This window comes from Anser cygnoides, chromosome 16, assembly GCF_040182565.1.
Source record: "Anser cygnoides isolate HZ-2024a breed goose chromosome 16, Taihu_goose_T2T_genome, whole genome shotgun sequence".
Classification (NCBI taxonomy): domain Eukaryota; kingdom Metazoa; phylum Chordata; class Aves; order Anseriformes; family Anatidae; genus Anser; species Anser cygnoides.
In genome coordinates this window covers 16,310,223-16,325,652 of record NC_089888.1, presented here as the reverse complement: position 1 = coordinate 16,325,652, position 15,430 = coordinate 16,310,223, and the positions used below count along the sequence as shown (strand labels likewise).

At 50.1% G+C, this 15,430-nt stretch overlaps 1 protein-coding gene across 2 annotated transcripts in view; it reads right to left on the bottom strand.

Annotated features, from left to right (window-relative positions):
• Window positions 1-6,112: 6,112 nt before the first annotated feature.
• L3MBTL1 (L3MBTL histone methyl-lysine binding protein 1) overlaps window positions 6,113-15,430 on the bottom strand; it is a 40,785-nt gene continuing 31,467 nt past the window's right edge. For both annotated transcript variants that reach the window (XM_048048968.2, XM_013195937.3), the window contains 5 exons: window positions 14,207-14,404; window positions 13,824-13,870; window positions 12,694-12,851; window positions 11,772-11,834; window positions 6,113-10,801 (listed from right to left, as the gene is read on the bottom strand). In XM_048048968.2, the coding sequence (XP_047904925.1) occupies window positions 10,667-10,801; window positions 11,772-11,834; window positions 12,694-12,851; window positions 13,824-13,870; window positions 14,207-14,404 (601 nt within the window). In that variant the 3' untranslated portion in view covers window positions 6,113-10,666. The remainder of the gene's footprint in view (window positions 10,802-11,771; window positions 11,835-12,693; window positions 12,852-13,823; window positions 13,871-14,206; window positions 14,405-15,430) is intronic.

Genomic DNA, 15,430 nt, shown 5'->3' with positions numbered 1-15,430 from the left:
CAGCTTCTCACAGGTCTCTGAAAATGCCACTGCCTTCCCCATGTCCCACAGGGCAACCTCCTTATGTTGGACATGAAAGCAGATCCTTGCCTTGCCTTTCTGCAACCCTTTCACTAGTAAAATTCAGGAAAATCTGTGTGTTTGATGCAAGCAACTACTTGTGCATGAGGAACTGCATGGGCTTTACATAGTCTGATGCCTTTAGGCATTGCTTGAATAGTGAATAATGTTCCTCATGAGAGACTGGCTAAAGGGCTGACCAGAACAGGCCTAGCCAGCCAGCCTGACCCAGAGCTGAGTCAATGAGCCAAGGCAGAGTTTGCAGCACAGAGCTCTGCAGGTGCTGGCTGACAGAAAATTAGCAAACCATCAGGGTAGGAGGAAGGAGAATTTTCTCTGGAGGCAGTGTGAGGCTGGGGTAAGGCACCCAGCAAGCAAAGATACATGCTGGTTGGTTTGCTCATGATATGAAAGGGGGGTGAAAACCCAGAGATGATCATGACAGTTTCAGAGGACGCTTTCAGTCCCCTTTTATGTCATCTGCCTTATCACAGATGTGTGTCTTAATGTCTGTTCCATCTCTAGATTAACACGCTGGTGTGAGTCTTTGCACTAGACCATCATTAGTACAACATTTTAAGATAAACCCCAGTGCTGCAATCTTCTGAATGTTACCTTTGACCCATGAGCAAACCCACCCATAGGATTGGTACAGATGATGTGGTGACTGCTAACAATGTAGACTGCAGCTGATGATTTGGTAGGCAACACACTGCCTTCTTGTACAATCACAACCTATAATGCTGAGAGTTACAACCCGGGGAACCCCTGTTCTTGTTTAACAAATAATACCCTGAGTTGATGAGCTATGGCCATATCGAGTAATGGAAAAATACAATCCACATGAGCTTAAAAAATAGGAAAACTCAGAAAGGACTTCATAAAGCTGTGAAAGTGGTGGCTGCCATATGGTTTTAAAAAAAAAAAAAGACAGGACACCATGCAATAGGGATGTTTCTTTGCCAAAAGGTGTGAGAGTACGAGGCAAAGGGGTCACAGGAAACAATGCATGCAAGTAGAGTTCTGGGTGTCTCAAGCTCCACTAAACCAGTAGCATTCTGCCCAACTAGAGTGAGTTACAGATGTGAGAGTAGAACAAAAGGCTAGAAAGTGGAAATCTGAGGTGTTAATGTAACATCCCGAGCATGAGTTTGAAAATGGGAAAACATCTAGAAAACATAAAAACTGGCATGAGTGGTATGGGGACATTTGGAGTGATTCTGTCACCATGAGACTGAGCCATTCACCCAGAACCAAAGTTGTAAAAATGCTGACAGCAGCAGGTCTTATGTGCCCACTGACTCACAGGGGCAGAGAAGGAAGAAGAGCTGGAAGACAACAGCCTGAGAAACTCCTCCTTCTCCCCTGAGCACAGTGAAAATGGCTTGGCTGATTTTCTAAATGGTTTAAACAAGGACAATCTCCAGTTAGGAGAAATGGAGAAATGTGCATAACTTAAAACCTCATGAGGTTCTTTTAAATCACGTTACTTAGGAGAGCATGTTCACCACCCCCCTCCCCATCTGTATCTGCTGCTGTGACCTGTCCCACCTGCTCCAAGGATGCATGGACCAGCTCAGAAACAGCCAGGCCCAGCTGCACAACAGCAGCTCCTATTGCTAATGAAACCCCAGTGTTGTGAGGGAAGGATGAGGAGAAAGCCTGCAGAGAGCTAAGGGAGGCACTCCTTGGGTGCCCTACCAGCAATGGTAGCCTCACAAACGTGCACTCATAACACAGATGGTGTGTTGGCCTTGGCTAGCTGCCAGAAACCCACCCAGTCAACCTGTCACTCCCCCTCCTCAGAAACACTTGGAGAACACAAGGTGAAAAAAATCGCAGGTCAAGATAAAGACAAGGAGATAAATGCCAGTGAACCTGACACACAACACAGCCTTAACCTGGGGAAAACCGATTTAAATTTATTGTCAATTAAAACAGATTTGGATGGTGACAAACAAAGACAACAATTAAAACACTTTCCCCCGTGTCTTTTACCTGGGTACAAGTTCAGTCATAGAATCACAGCATGGTTCAGTCATAGAGAATTTACATCCATTCAGTCATAGAGAATTTACATCCTGAGTGCTGATTTCTCAGAATATGTTCAGTCATAGAATCACAGCATGGTTTGGGTTGGAAGGGACCCCAAATCCCATCTAGTTCCAACCCGTTGCCATAGGGATGCCACCTGCTAGATCAGGTTGCCCAGGGCCTCATCCAACCTGGCCTTGAACTCCTCCAGGGATGGGGCATCCACAGCTTCTCTGGGCAGCCTGAGCCAGGGCCTCACCACCCTCTGAGTGAAGAATTTCCTCCTAACCTCTAGTCTAAATCTCCCCTCTTCTAGTTTAAAACCACTCCCCCTTGTCCTATCATTATCTACATGAGTAGAGAGTCCTTCTCCATCTTTTTATCTCTTTATCTTTTCATCTTTTTATAAGAACCCTCCTTCTTATAAGAACTTCTCCAGGCTGAACAGCCCCAGCTCTCTCAGCCTTTCTCCATAGGAGAGGTGCTCCAGCCCTCTGATCATCTTTGTAGCCTTCCTCTGGACTCGCTCTAACTGGTCAATGAACCTCTTTGGCACTCTTTGGGCCACTGTGGGCCTCTTTGGCCCTCTGTTACCCTCGAAGACTCTCCAGGACACAAGGATAGTCAATGATTCTTGAACTTTCAAAGACACTGAAAATCACTCTGTGATGCTCTAGGTTGCTCTGCAACACTTGATAACTCTTGAGGACGCTCAGTGACACTCCATGGTTCTCTGTGGCTCTCTGTGACAGTATAAGAATCCCAAGGACACCTTAGAAGGCTCTGTGACACTCTGTGACACTATGACACTGTGACTTATGATACTGTGTGACACTGTTATCTTCTATCACACTGTAATGTGCTGTGAAAATCTCTGACACGACACTATGACACTATGAAGCTGTTTGAATCCAAGAATCTTTGGCAGTATTCCTCTGTGAGACTGTGACATTCTATAACCTCCTATGTGTCTGTGACGCTTGATAACTATGTCACTCTGAGACACTTGAGGACACTGTGAGTCTCTACCACATGTTGAGACTGTGACTGTGGCAGTCTATGTGTCTATTACAATCGCTGACACTCTGCAATGGTTTGCCACTTTATCACACTGTGACTGACTCACTAAGACACATATGATTGACTCTGTGAACATCTATAAGAACCTATGACAACCCATATCACTGTGATGCTCTATGTCTCTTTTGGGCTCTCCAAGGCTCTCTATGACAATCGTCACAACTTTATGGCACTGTGACACTCTGGGATGCTAATGAAACTCTGTGATACTGGCATTCTGTGATTCCCTTTGACTCTTAATTAACCCCAAAGGTTAATTTCCTGCTTTCTTCCACCAGACTAGCAGTTGCTGCTACAGCTTGAACGCATTCAGGCCATCCTCTGGAAACTGGGCCCAGCAGTTTAAACAAATAAGCCCCTGGTTGCTGCTTATCCCCCACTCCTGGGTCAATACTCCCAATGCTGCTCCCCGATCCACGGTAGCGAAGAGATTAAAAAGGCTTCTTTAATGTGGGAAGTGCTAAGACTGGTGCTCTCATTAAGCTCTGCTTCAATTTTTCTATTAACTCCTTTTCCTCTTCTGTCCATTCATGTATATAAGGCTCCCCCTCTAATAATTTAAGATACAACCCTTTTGTTTTCTGAACATATGCTTCTATCCATAATCGACAATATCCCATTAACCCCCAAAACTTTCTTAGTTCTTTCTTAGTTTTAGGGTAGGGGTAGCTCAACAATTTCCTGAAACCTCTCTGGATTTATTATTCATTTTCCCTCAGACACTTAGATGCCCTAAATACTTGTCTTCTTTTTCCACATATTGTAATTTATTTTTCAATACTCTCAAGCCCTCTTTTCCCAGAAAGTGTAATGGTTTGTTATTGGCTTCCTTCACAACTGTTGTCTCCTGTTCTGACAATAAAAGATCCCCTACATATTGTAACATATACACCCCCTCCAGAGGCTGGAATTGCTCCAAAATCTGTTCTAGAAATTGCCCAAATAAGTTCAGTGACTCTGTAAACCCTGGAGGTAAAACTGTCCATTTGTATTGTTGTCTCCACCCCATTTCAGGGTCTTTCCACTCAAAGGCAAATATATCTTTGCTCTCAAGGTCTGAGAGCACTCCGTTAATAACACTATTATTCTAGTCTAAAAACTTACTATTCCAATGTCCAATCTCATAATCAAATCCCTTCCCAACAAGTTAGTCCCTGCCTTGGGTACGTACAATAATTGCCCTGTGATTTTTTAATCCCCTAGTCTCAGCATGGTGTCCCCACAGAATAGCACTGTTATTCCAGTCCCTGCTACCCCTGTCACCTTTAGAGTTTCATTAGTTAATTTAAGCCCTGATACTTTATGGGCCAGTGACGACCCAGCTGCCCCAGGTTTATGTGGCAAGGGCCACAAGGGTGTCCTTATGTTGCTGGGCCACCAGGTGCAGGGTGGGTGTCAGGAAAAGGGTTTGGTGTTGGGCCGGAGGGGCTGTGTGGGCTGATCCAGCTCTGATGGCTGCTACCTGTGCCTGTGTCACAGCTCCCCAGCCCCTCCATCTCTGTGACACCATGCGATGGAGCCATCCTGGGACACAACCATGGCAAGTGTCAATGCCACAGGGCAGTCATGCTGCTGTACACATCTGGGAACATCAGTGTCAAGCAGAGAGCCCAGCTGGCTGTGGATGTGGCAATGTTCACCGTCACCCAGGTAGCCCAAGAAGATGGGGGTGCCTATGCCTGCTGCTATGGGAATAAATCTGACCCCCAGCAGGTCAGACCCAGGAGGTGTGTTAGCAATAGGCAATAAGTTTCGCTAATCTCCCTATATTGAGTCTGTTTTGCCTGTGATTATAATTGTTGAGTGATTTCCCCATCCTTATCTCAACCCTTGAGCCTTTGTCATCATATTTTCTTCCCCTTTTCCTTTGAGGAGGGGGAGTGAGAGAGCAGCTGTGGTGGAGCTCAGCTGCCCACCTGAGTGAAACCACCACATCCAGAGCATTCAGTTTTACTTCTGGAGGGACTGGGAGCTGGTAGGGGTTGTAGAGCCAGGAGGCAGTGTGGCCACCTTTGTGCCAGCGCATGTGATGAGGCAGCATGGAGGCACCTACCATCCCTGGCATGGTCATACACCTCGGCACAGTCCAGCAGCATCTGGCTGAGGGCCAGTTCCACGTTCCTGGCATCTTCCTCGCCCTCAGTGCCAGGGCACACTGGGTTGGGTGGCAGGTCAGAAACTGTGAGTAGGAGGATTTCCCAGCAAGCAGGGCCATGGGAAGTGGAGGCAGATAGGAGCCCTTGGGGGTTCCCTTTGTTCCCTGTAAACTTTTTATCCCTCTTTAGCACAGGAGTTCCCCAGCACGTCCCATTGTCCACATCTGTTTGCCCTGGGAGCCCCTTGCGTATCCCTTTTGTCCTCTTTGGTCCCCTGTTGCCTCCGTGGGAGTCCTTTGCTCTGGGAACTCCCCTGGCTCCTCCCAGAGGCCCCCCTTTTTTCACGGGGACCCCAGTGCCAGTGCCTCCCTGCGCTCTGTAGCTTACACCCAGCTCACCTGGCCCTGGGAGATGCGGTCCTGATCCTGCTGGGGCTGGTTGTGACTGAGGCTGTGCAGGGCCACAGGCACACCCCAGGACAGCTGCCCCCACCCCGGGGTGGGACACATTCCCCCCGAACCTCAAGGAGAGGCCGCCTGGGGTGGATGGGCCAGTGTGCACCCAGCACAGAGAGACCCTTTTAACTGGTGTCCTCCCAGCTAGGGCCAGTACCGCTAGGATTGATACTAGGATTTCCCTTCAAGTTCTTTATGTTGAAGTAAATAAATCAGCCCCCTCCCCATCCCGCTGCCTCCCGTGGGATGGGCAGGGGCCGGGGTGCCCCAACGGCAGGAGGTGGGGGCGTCCTGGGATGTGTCTTAATAAGCAGTCTCCAGCTGTGCTGACTTCCATTGCTCACATTCATTTATTATTTTAAAACACTGACAAAACACATCACATCGTGATCTATATATATAAATTTATTTTTATACAGTTATAAATTTATATATATAAGACCTTTAAACTTCTGTATACTCAGGACACAAAGTTTGGGATAGCTTCACTGGCTACAACAAAAGTATTTTTGCTATGAAAACACAAAAAGGGGAGGTGCAAATATCAAAAATGCTGAAAAATAAAAATAAAAATAAAAACGAGTGCAAAATGAATGAAAGTGCAAAAAGGCTTTATCATAATCACGCTCTTTCCAAAACATACCCCTCTTTTTCTCCTCCCAAGAAGGAAGGGGTGGATTGGAGGGACAGAGCTGTGCTGCAACGCTCGGCTATTTCCCTCTCCTGTGCACCAAGGGGTCACCCCAAAGAGGTTGAGGACTGAGGAACAGAAGAGCAGAAGCATCCAAGTTGTGTTTCTCTCAAGGCTCCCTCCTCTTCTCCAACTCCTTTCATTGCACTCAAGTCCCCCGACTGCCTCTGCAGGAGGCAGCTGCCCTAAGCCATAAACACACCCAGACAAACTTGGTCTCTGGCAAGACAGAAAACTGTCACCCTCCTTGCTGAGCTTCAGGCTGGCTGCTTTCAGAAATGGAGACCTCAGCCTCGCACCATTACACTGCGTGTTTCCACAAGGAAAAAAAATCCCTTCTCAAGAGACTCTAACAGTCCCCACGCACCCAGAGCCACCTGTGGAACTGCCACCCCAGAAGATGCCTTGTGCCCGAAGCCAGTGTTTGGTGGGACATCCCACATGGCTCCAGCAGGAACAGGAACGACGGGAGCACAGGCGTGGGGAGCCTCTACTCACAAATACATTTGACTTCAAAAACCCTTCATTGACTTAGAAGCTTTCGCTGTCGTCACAGCTCTCAGGAAGGCCCCAGACCTGTGGGCCCAATTCAGTCCCTGTGTTGACTCCAGCTTCTCGGTGACACAGCAGTGGATGTTCCTGCAAGGAGTCTCATTGGGTGAACAGGAAAGGAAACTTTGGTCTTTCTGCCTTGGTCACAGCTGCCCTTGATGCTCCCTAAAGAGGGCCTCTTGGTCAATGCTCTGTGAAGACAGAGGACTTGCCAAGGCCAGGGGTGCAAGCGAACCTTCCTTCTCCTGGCTTCCTTCTTGGGACCAGAGACAACTTCTGCTCATGGAGAATGTGTTGCCTGAGACCCTGGGCCAGGGGTCTGCCACCTCCATGGCTTCAGAGACCATCACAATAAAACAGCATCACACCAACAGTGGAGGACATGATATTGTGATTTTTTTTTTTTTTTTTTTTCCACACTGGTACCCACAAACACCCATCCACATGTACACACAATACTTTGGGTTTGGTTTCCTTTTTAAAGGAAACAAAATGCCTTATAAGATTTAACAGCAAATAGCCCTTGACCATCTACAAACCCTATAACTCCTTCACCTAAAACAACCCAGAAGATTTGTACCCAAAGGGCTGAGAGACAGCCTAAGAGGCTGAAGAACTGGTGTTCAAGCAGCAGGCAAGTGTGTACAGCAGAGACCCTCCCCTTTCAAGCGGGGCTGGTTTTCCTCACAGCTGCTCCCTGGGCAGAACTCAGATCCTGCAGAGGCTGGGATCCAGCTCTGCAGCCAGACCTCACAGCCAAGGTAAAGCACCTCTGCAGTCCTGTCCGGTTTGGGGCTGCTTGCTTAGAGGGAGGTCAGAAGAGCCCAGGTGTGGCATTATGCCATTGGCATAGCTTCCTGCTGATGCTGAAGGCTAGCACAGTATAGAGCACACACCTCTGCCTGTTTGCCTGCTGCCCAGGCAGAGCATGGCTCAACCACATGCAACAGAGCAAGAGCTGATGGCATTGGCTGTGCCTGGTCTTGAAAGCTTTACGGCTCCCCTTCCCCTTCAGCAGGGATCTTCTGAACTCACCACTACCTCTGCTTCCCAGGGCAGCCCTGTGAGAAACAAGGCACTCCATCACTCACACCGGTTTCTAATCTGACACTCCTCTCCTAGCACCCAGTGACACTGCTTAGTCCCTTCTCCAGCAGGGGGAATGGCTTTCCATAAGGGAAGGGAGTAGACGAGAACAGGATGTTCATAAGTTGTTTCCTTACAAGCCCAATAATCACATCCTATGCAAGGGTAACAAGAGCCAAGCAGGAACCATTCCAGATCACACCTGAAGATGTCTCAGCAGGGCTTGCCTGAAGAGTCCCACAGCTGAAGGTCCTAGGCCTGCTCCTCCTCTCCCCTAGCACGCAGTGGCCCAGGAAGACACTCCCCATTAGCTGAAGAGACCACCTTCAGGACCATTTACTATGAATCAAATGTGACTAGGAGTAACTGTGGGACCCAGTTTTTCTTTCCTACTCACCCTCTCTCCACAGCTGGCCACACCACAATGCTTGAAAAGGTGAAAGAAAGTGAAAAGGGAAAGGAGAGGGAGAGCTAACTCAAACCCAAGCATTGACAAAATAAATACACGGACCAGTTTCAAGTCCTGCATAAAGAGCAAGCAGCAGGCATTTCAAGAGCAGGTCAAATGTGACCCCAAATATTCAGTAACAAAGAGTCAAAATGCTACATTTCCATGGGAATCCTAGAACAGATTGACCCAAGTGTAACAGTGGCTTCCAAGGCAGTTCTGCTCCAAGAGACATTGCTAGGGCACTTACCAAGACCCTTAATCTCTGTCTTTGGACACTGGAAAAGGGGAAAAAATGTTTTGCTCTGGCATGTCATTCTTGGGAATGAGAAAGAAAGTGGATGTGGGACTTGGATAACATCACTGCACACTATGGAGAGCCCTTGGGTTGGGTGGCTGCCCTCCAGCACTGCACTGCCATACCACTGCTCCAGCAGCACCCGCAGGATGACAAAGTACAGCAAGTGCAGTGTGGGTGCTACAGGGCTCATCCCTGGTACCTGGGAACACACGGAATATCTGACTGCGCCAGGAACCTTCTCCATTGCAAGGGAGAGTTACGTGGGCATTTCCAAAGTGCTTGCACCCTTGTTGGAAAGGTGGCATGTTACTAAAAGGACAGAAGGAAGGAAGGAAGGAAGGAAGGAAGGAAGGAAGGAAGGAAGGAAGGAAGGAAGGAAGGAAGGAAGGAAGGAAGGAAGGAAGGAAGGAAGGAAGGAAGGAAGGAAGGAAGGAAGGAAGGAAGGAAGGAAGGAAGGGAGGAAGGGAGGAAGGGAGGAAGGGAGGAAGGGAGGGAGGAAGGGAGGAAGGGAGGAAGGGAGGAAGGGAGGGAGGGAGGGAGGGAGGGAGGGAGGGAGGGAGGAAGGGAGGAAGGGAGGAAGGGAGGAAGGGAGGAAGGAAGGAAGGAAGGAAGGAAGGAAGGAAGGAAGGAAGGAAGGAAGGAAGGAAGGAAGGAAGGAAGGAAGGAAAAACAGTTAGCTGCTGGCTTTCTTTTGGTTTGAAGGGAAGGTATCTAGAAGACAGCAGAGGATCCTGCTCTTCACACAAGAAAGCCTGAGGGCCTCTCAAGGGCAAAAAAGGGGGAGAAGGCAGCTTGACAGGATCAAGTCAGTCAAGTCAGGAATGCTTTAGGAACCAAGCCCTGATTCTGCCTACAGATACTTTTTGCCCTTGGCAGCGGTCTCAACTCTAGAAAGGGCCTTGCTCCTAATCACAGAATCACAGAATGGCTCGGGTTGGAAGGGACCTTTAAAGCTCATCTAACTCCATACCCCCTGCCATAGGCAGGGATGCCACCCACGAGATCAGGTTCGCCAAGGCCCCAAATGGGCCAAAGCAGGCCTGACTCTCCTTCACAGAAGATTTTTTAATTGCTGCAGGAGGGAAAAAACTAACCAAGCATTGTTTCTCCCAGAGACATGTTGTCGAAGACAGCCTGAAGTGCAAGTGGAAATGGAGCTTGTTCTGCACCCACCCAGCTCTGACCCCATGGATTTGCGGCATTACAGTAAAGAGGAATAAAACAGAGATGCTGGTCATGGGCAGAGCTGCAGCCAGGAAACACTGCTCCCAGTGGGGGAAAGATGGGCCGCTGGTTCCCAGTGCGGTGAAGGGGCAAAGCAAAGTTATCATCTAGTCTCGAGTCACAAGATTTCAGATAGGAAAAGGCAAAGTGAGCAGAAGCTCCTTGGGAGCATCCAAGCCCTCTGAGAGGAACATACTGAGAAAAAAAAAAAAATCTCCCTCAGCTGCTGAGCAAAGGCAAGACCAGCCTGTGAGTATGTACCCTTATCTCGGTGGCTTAAGCTGTGGGGCCAGTGCCCAGCTGCTACAACCTCTGCACTGCTCCGCCATCCCTGAACACACCCGAATAGGTGCAGTCATAGCAGGACATCGGGGCAGCTTTCGCACTGACGCAGGCTAGTCCCACATCCACCTGCTGCCTGTGTAGCCACCCCCAAGGCTCGTGGTCAGCCTGTACCCAGCGCTGGAGCAGAGAGGCAGCGTGGAGAGAGAGTGAGGGAGAGGACAGGAGATGGACTGGTGGGAGAGCAGAGATGCTGCAGGACACGACAAGCTGTGGGCGGTCGGGGGAATCTCTGTCCTGGCCAGACAGATTGGCAGCACCAGTGCTGAAGGATGGTCCCAACGGGGCCAAGAAAAGTCACTTTAAGGTGTCATCAGCGTTCTTGAACATGAGGATGGCATTGTAGATCTTGAGTGCTGGGCCCAGCTTAACACTCATAATCTTGACGATGTCAGCCTGAGTCAGCAAGAGGAATGCTTCGCCATCAATCATCTGGAGAGGAGAGCAGGGACAGAGGCATTCACCAACAACCCAGGCTGTGACCTCCCAGAGACAGACAGCTCAGTTACTCACTGGGGACATGCACAGCTACATTCACAGCCCTTGCTGGGCTGCCACAGCAGCATTCCTGTTCACATGGAGCAAGGCAGGGGCCACCCACGGTGCTCCCACACTGCCCCAGATAAGCCAGAGCTGGGAACTCATGCACCCGGAATCGGGGCAGGGATAGGGAAAGGCCCATCCAGGGGCTGGCCCAGGCGGTCCCATTGGAGTTGGCCCAGGCTCTGGGAACAGGACAGCCAACAGGCAAGCCACTCTGGGCAAACACCAAGCCATTCCCTGCTCCAGGCACCAGCATGGATGGAGGCTGCCCCAGCTTGGCTTTGCATGCTGAGCACCCTTAAAGCACAGGGGCCGTTTATTAACAGGCTGGAACACTTGCTGTACCCAGCGTGTCTGTGATCAGCCTGCCCTGGGTGTATTGCACATGCTAGAAAGTCGTTCCCTTTGCGTGTCTGTCCACAGAGGGGTCTAAAAACCATGAACCTCCTTGATGGACAGCAGTGTTTCCAAACTGATGTGTTGGTGAGAGGATGCAGGAGGGGGAAGATGAATGGATGTGGATTAAGCAGTTTCCCTCAGGAGGCAATGATGCTACCGAGACTGCAGCACCATGCTCCCTACTACCCCATCCCAGCCTCCTCAGAGGGTTCATCCCTCACCCACGCAGCACAGAACACGGCAGCACGAGTTAGGGGTCAGAATCTCCCTTCTGCTACCCTCTGCACAAGCAGACAGCTACACACTGGAATGCAGCATGGGAATCACTGCCAGGTGGGGGACATGCTCTAAGCATCTAGTGGCAGAGCTGCTGAAGGAAACAGCACTGGCCAGTTCTTCCCTCCCCTGTCGGCAAACAGCTGTCCTTGGCTGCCTTCACTCATCCTCCAGCCCTTCTCACCTCATCCTTGAAGAGTTTGGCTTGGTCCTCGCAACCCGTCAGAGTCTGAACAAAGCTAAAAACCTGGAACAAACAGAGTGAAATGTCAAGATGGAAGCAATGTTTCTGGCTGCAGACACCCTACAAGCCCACATCCTCATTTCCACAGAAGCATTTTTGGCTCCTGTAAGGTAACATGTGCCTGTTAGGGCAAAGTGCTGCAGTTGCAGCACTCTCCCATGCCTAGAGATCCCTCTTGGAGCAAGGCACGGGTGTCAGTCAGCCTTCTCCAGCCCCAGAGTAGCAAATGCTACAGCCGTTTTATCTCCAGTAAGTCATCTTTAGCACAGCAAGATGATTCCAGCAGAGGGGCTGGGGCAGGAGTGGTGCACACAGAAGGTTAAAATGGAAATCAGGCAGGGCTGTCTGCTGGGGCTGCCTCTCCAATGCCAGAGGCCAGCTACACAGGCCTCAAGAATAGCTGTTACAGATGCCAAAGAAAGTGAATGAAGGTGACAAGGAAAAATCAGATGTAAAGATTTCTTCAGAGGAGACACAGGAAAGTGACTCCTTATTTGCAGTCTACAGTTTTGCATTGTTGTTTTACTTAGAGAAGATGAAACTGACTTCTTTGTAAAACTGCATCATGCTAAATGAAGAGACTGCTGTTTACCTTCACCTGCCTGCCCTGCTAATGTCACATCCAAGTCAAGCTAGAATCTGGTAGTTGTGCATGTGCTCCCAGCAGCTGCCTTAAGGGCAGGTGACTGGCAGCTGTCCACACTGTATGCCACAAGGGGCACTTTCTTGATAGCCTAGGGAAGAGGCCACTAAAGCCCTTCTGTGCCTGGTACATGTACCATGGCATTGCACAGCCAGCTTGAGTGTTCCCAGTCATGCCAGTGGTTTAGAAGCCAGCACACAACCTCCAAACATGCCTTACCTCATCGATGGTCCACTTGGCCACTGTGGTTGCTGTGATGCCAGCCACCCCTGGCAGGAGTTTGCAATGCTGTTCCCAGCAGAGTGACAGAGAGCGGTCAGGATGGGCAGACAGGGCAGACATGAAGAGCGACTGGTGCATACTGTCTGAAGAAATAGCTGGCAATAAAAATGCAAGGTGTGACACAAGGAAGAGCGATGAGAACATCCCATCCCACCCTACAAGCTTTGGAGAGGACTCTGTTCAGGACAGGCCTGGGGCTAGGAGCAGATGGTCTCATGGGTCCAAGTTATCAAGAGCTAGTGGTTGTCCCTCGAATTAACAGGAGAGTAATGCATCGAAGGCTTCAGTTTGGTGGGATTGCAGATGGTAAGGGAAGAAGTTTAGCAACAACAAGCTTGACTTTGCCTTGTTCTCACCACCTTCTCTCTGTTTTCCATACTGTACTAAACTTCCAAGCCAAATTTCACACCAGAATGCCATCCCTTATCATTCAGCCCATTTCAGGTTTTTAACAAAGCTTTAAGCCCTTGTCTCTGCTCCAGTGCACCAATGATGACTTCCAAGAAGAGATCTTCATTCAATCCCAGTACTAGGGTAAACACCAGGCCAGCCCATGGTAAAACTGATACTGGCTAGAAGAAATACCTTTCCACCTGAGGGTCATTTACTGTCTTATGTTGATCATCAGAACTAAACGCCAAACAAGTACTGTTGTTCATCAACAGTTTCTGTACTGTAGCAGTAATGTGGCACCTCACACTGAGGTTCTGAGGTACAGCATCCATAGGATGAAGGCACAGGTCTGGATAAGACAAAGTGCCTAGGAAAATGCACTGCCACAGAGAGAGGGTCCTAATTCCCTATGCTATAGTACTCAAAGATTCACAGATATAAATCAAGAGAAGTGACAAGGGACCCAGCAGAACTCTGGTAAGAGGCATGGACATCCCTTCTCAGATGGTTGGCTTTGACATCATGAGCTCTACACAGCCTCTCAGCTTGGTGCTGACCTCTGCAAGGTCTGACTGAGCGAGCCAAGGAGAGACCTGCCTCTGCTAGCCACCACCTCTGCTCCCCTAGTCTCACTTTTGCTCCGAGAAGACACCGTGGCAGAGGAACACACTTACTTTGGAAGTCTTCCTGCTGGATCTTCCGGTACTTTGGAGGTCGCCCTCTAAAGAGACAGGAAAACTGATTTCCAACTGGGTTGGGACTGGCCCAAGTGCCCTTCTCCACACTGCACAGAGCAATGCCTTGGCAGTAGGAGTAAGGATTACCTCTCAGATCCTGGTAAAAAGGGTTGACAGCCAATAACACAAAATGTGAAACAAAAAAACAGGAGAGGTGCCTGAGGTGACCCAAGAGAGCTGCAATAACAATTGTCAGCTGTCTACAAGCACGCTGCCCCACAGGCAAGGAGCCTCTCCAGCTCAGCCATCCATCCTAGGGATGCCAAGTGTAGCACAGGTGGCCCACACTGCTGCACGGGGCTTGCCAGGCACGGCCCTACCTCCCGTGGTGCCTGGATTTCTTCCGCTGAGGGAAGCCCATCAGGTTCCTCTTGCGAGCTGAGGCCTCAGTGTCGGACAAGTCTGCCTTGAGTCTGCCCTGGTTCTTCTCTGCCAGCGGGCACCCTGAGAGGCAGTAGTGGGCTGTGAATCTCCCAGTCACATGTCCTGACCCATCACAGCCTGGTGTGGGGCACTTCCTAGGGAGCAGACAGAGAGGCAAGAGTTAGACTCAGCATGGGGCAGGACAGGGGTAAAGCCACCTGGTGGCAGGGCCACACTTCTGCCCTCAGCCACAGGAAGCCATAGCCCAGGCCGGACAAAGTGTAGTACAGACTTGCTGAACAAATTCCCTCGTCCAGGGTGCGATGTGCACTGGCTCACAGGCAGGGCAAACCTAGCTCCTCCAGGTAAAAACACCTGTCCTACCTTCTGTGCTGCCATCACAGCCACCCTGTACAAGTCACCAGAATGCTGATCAAGCAGGTCAGCGGGGGTCGTAAGATTTTTCATACTCCCTTCCTTGCCCCCAACAGGCAACCAGACTAGCCTCAGAGTAAGGACGAAGCATGTGTTATGACTGTGGGCAGTAGAGAAACCCTCGAGAGCCAGATCTGCCTCTCTAATCCTCAAGTACTCTCTGTTGTAGTCACTCCTCTTCTCTGATGCCAGCCTGCCATGCTGGGATCAGCATTACATCAGTCCCGATTTCCCCTGAAAAGGGTCATGCAAGCAACTGACAAAGCCCTGAGGGATATGCAACATCCCCTCTCAGTACTTCCCAGCTTACAACCTCACAGTGAAAGGGTATCCACAAGGGGTGGGAGAAATATCGTCCTCAAAGCCATGTTCATCCATCAATGTTCATCCATCCATGAACAGCGTCTTAAAAGTATGTAGGGGCTTTCCCCTACAAGGCCTATACGACCCCTTAGCAGATGGGCATGAAGAATGTCCCCAGGAGCTATAGGGGGACACAGGGCATGCACAGGTGGGGATGCACCAGTTTGTCAGGAGTTCCCCTGGCAGCGGGCTCCAGACTGTCTCACAGGCTTGGCCCAGAGAAAGCAAGAGCTGCCCCCGAGCTGGAGGCAGAGCCAAGCACGGGCTGGGTGCAGGGGCTGGTTGCTGACAGTTGCAGGGGCGCGCAGGTGCAGGGGAGCAGAGGAAGGCACAGGAACAGGGCTGGCATGGGAGCCCTGCCCCTCTGAGCCGAGCTGGGGAGC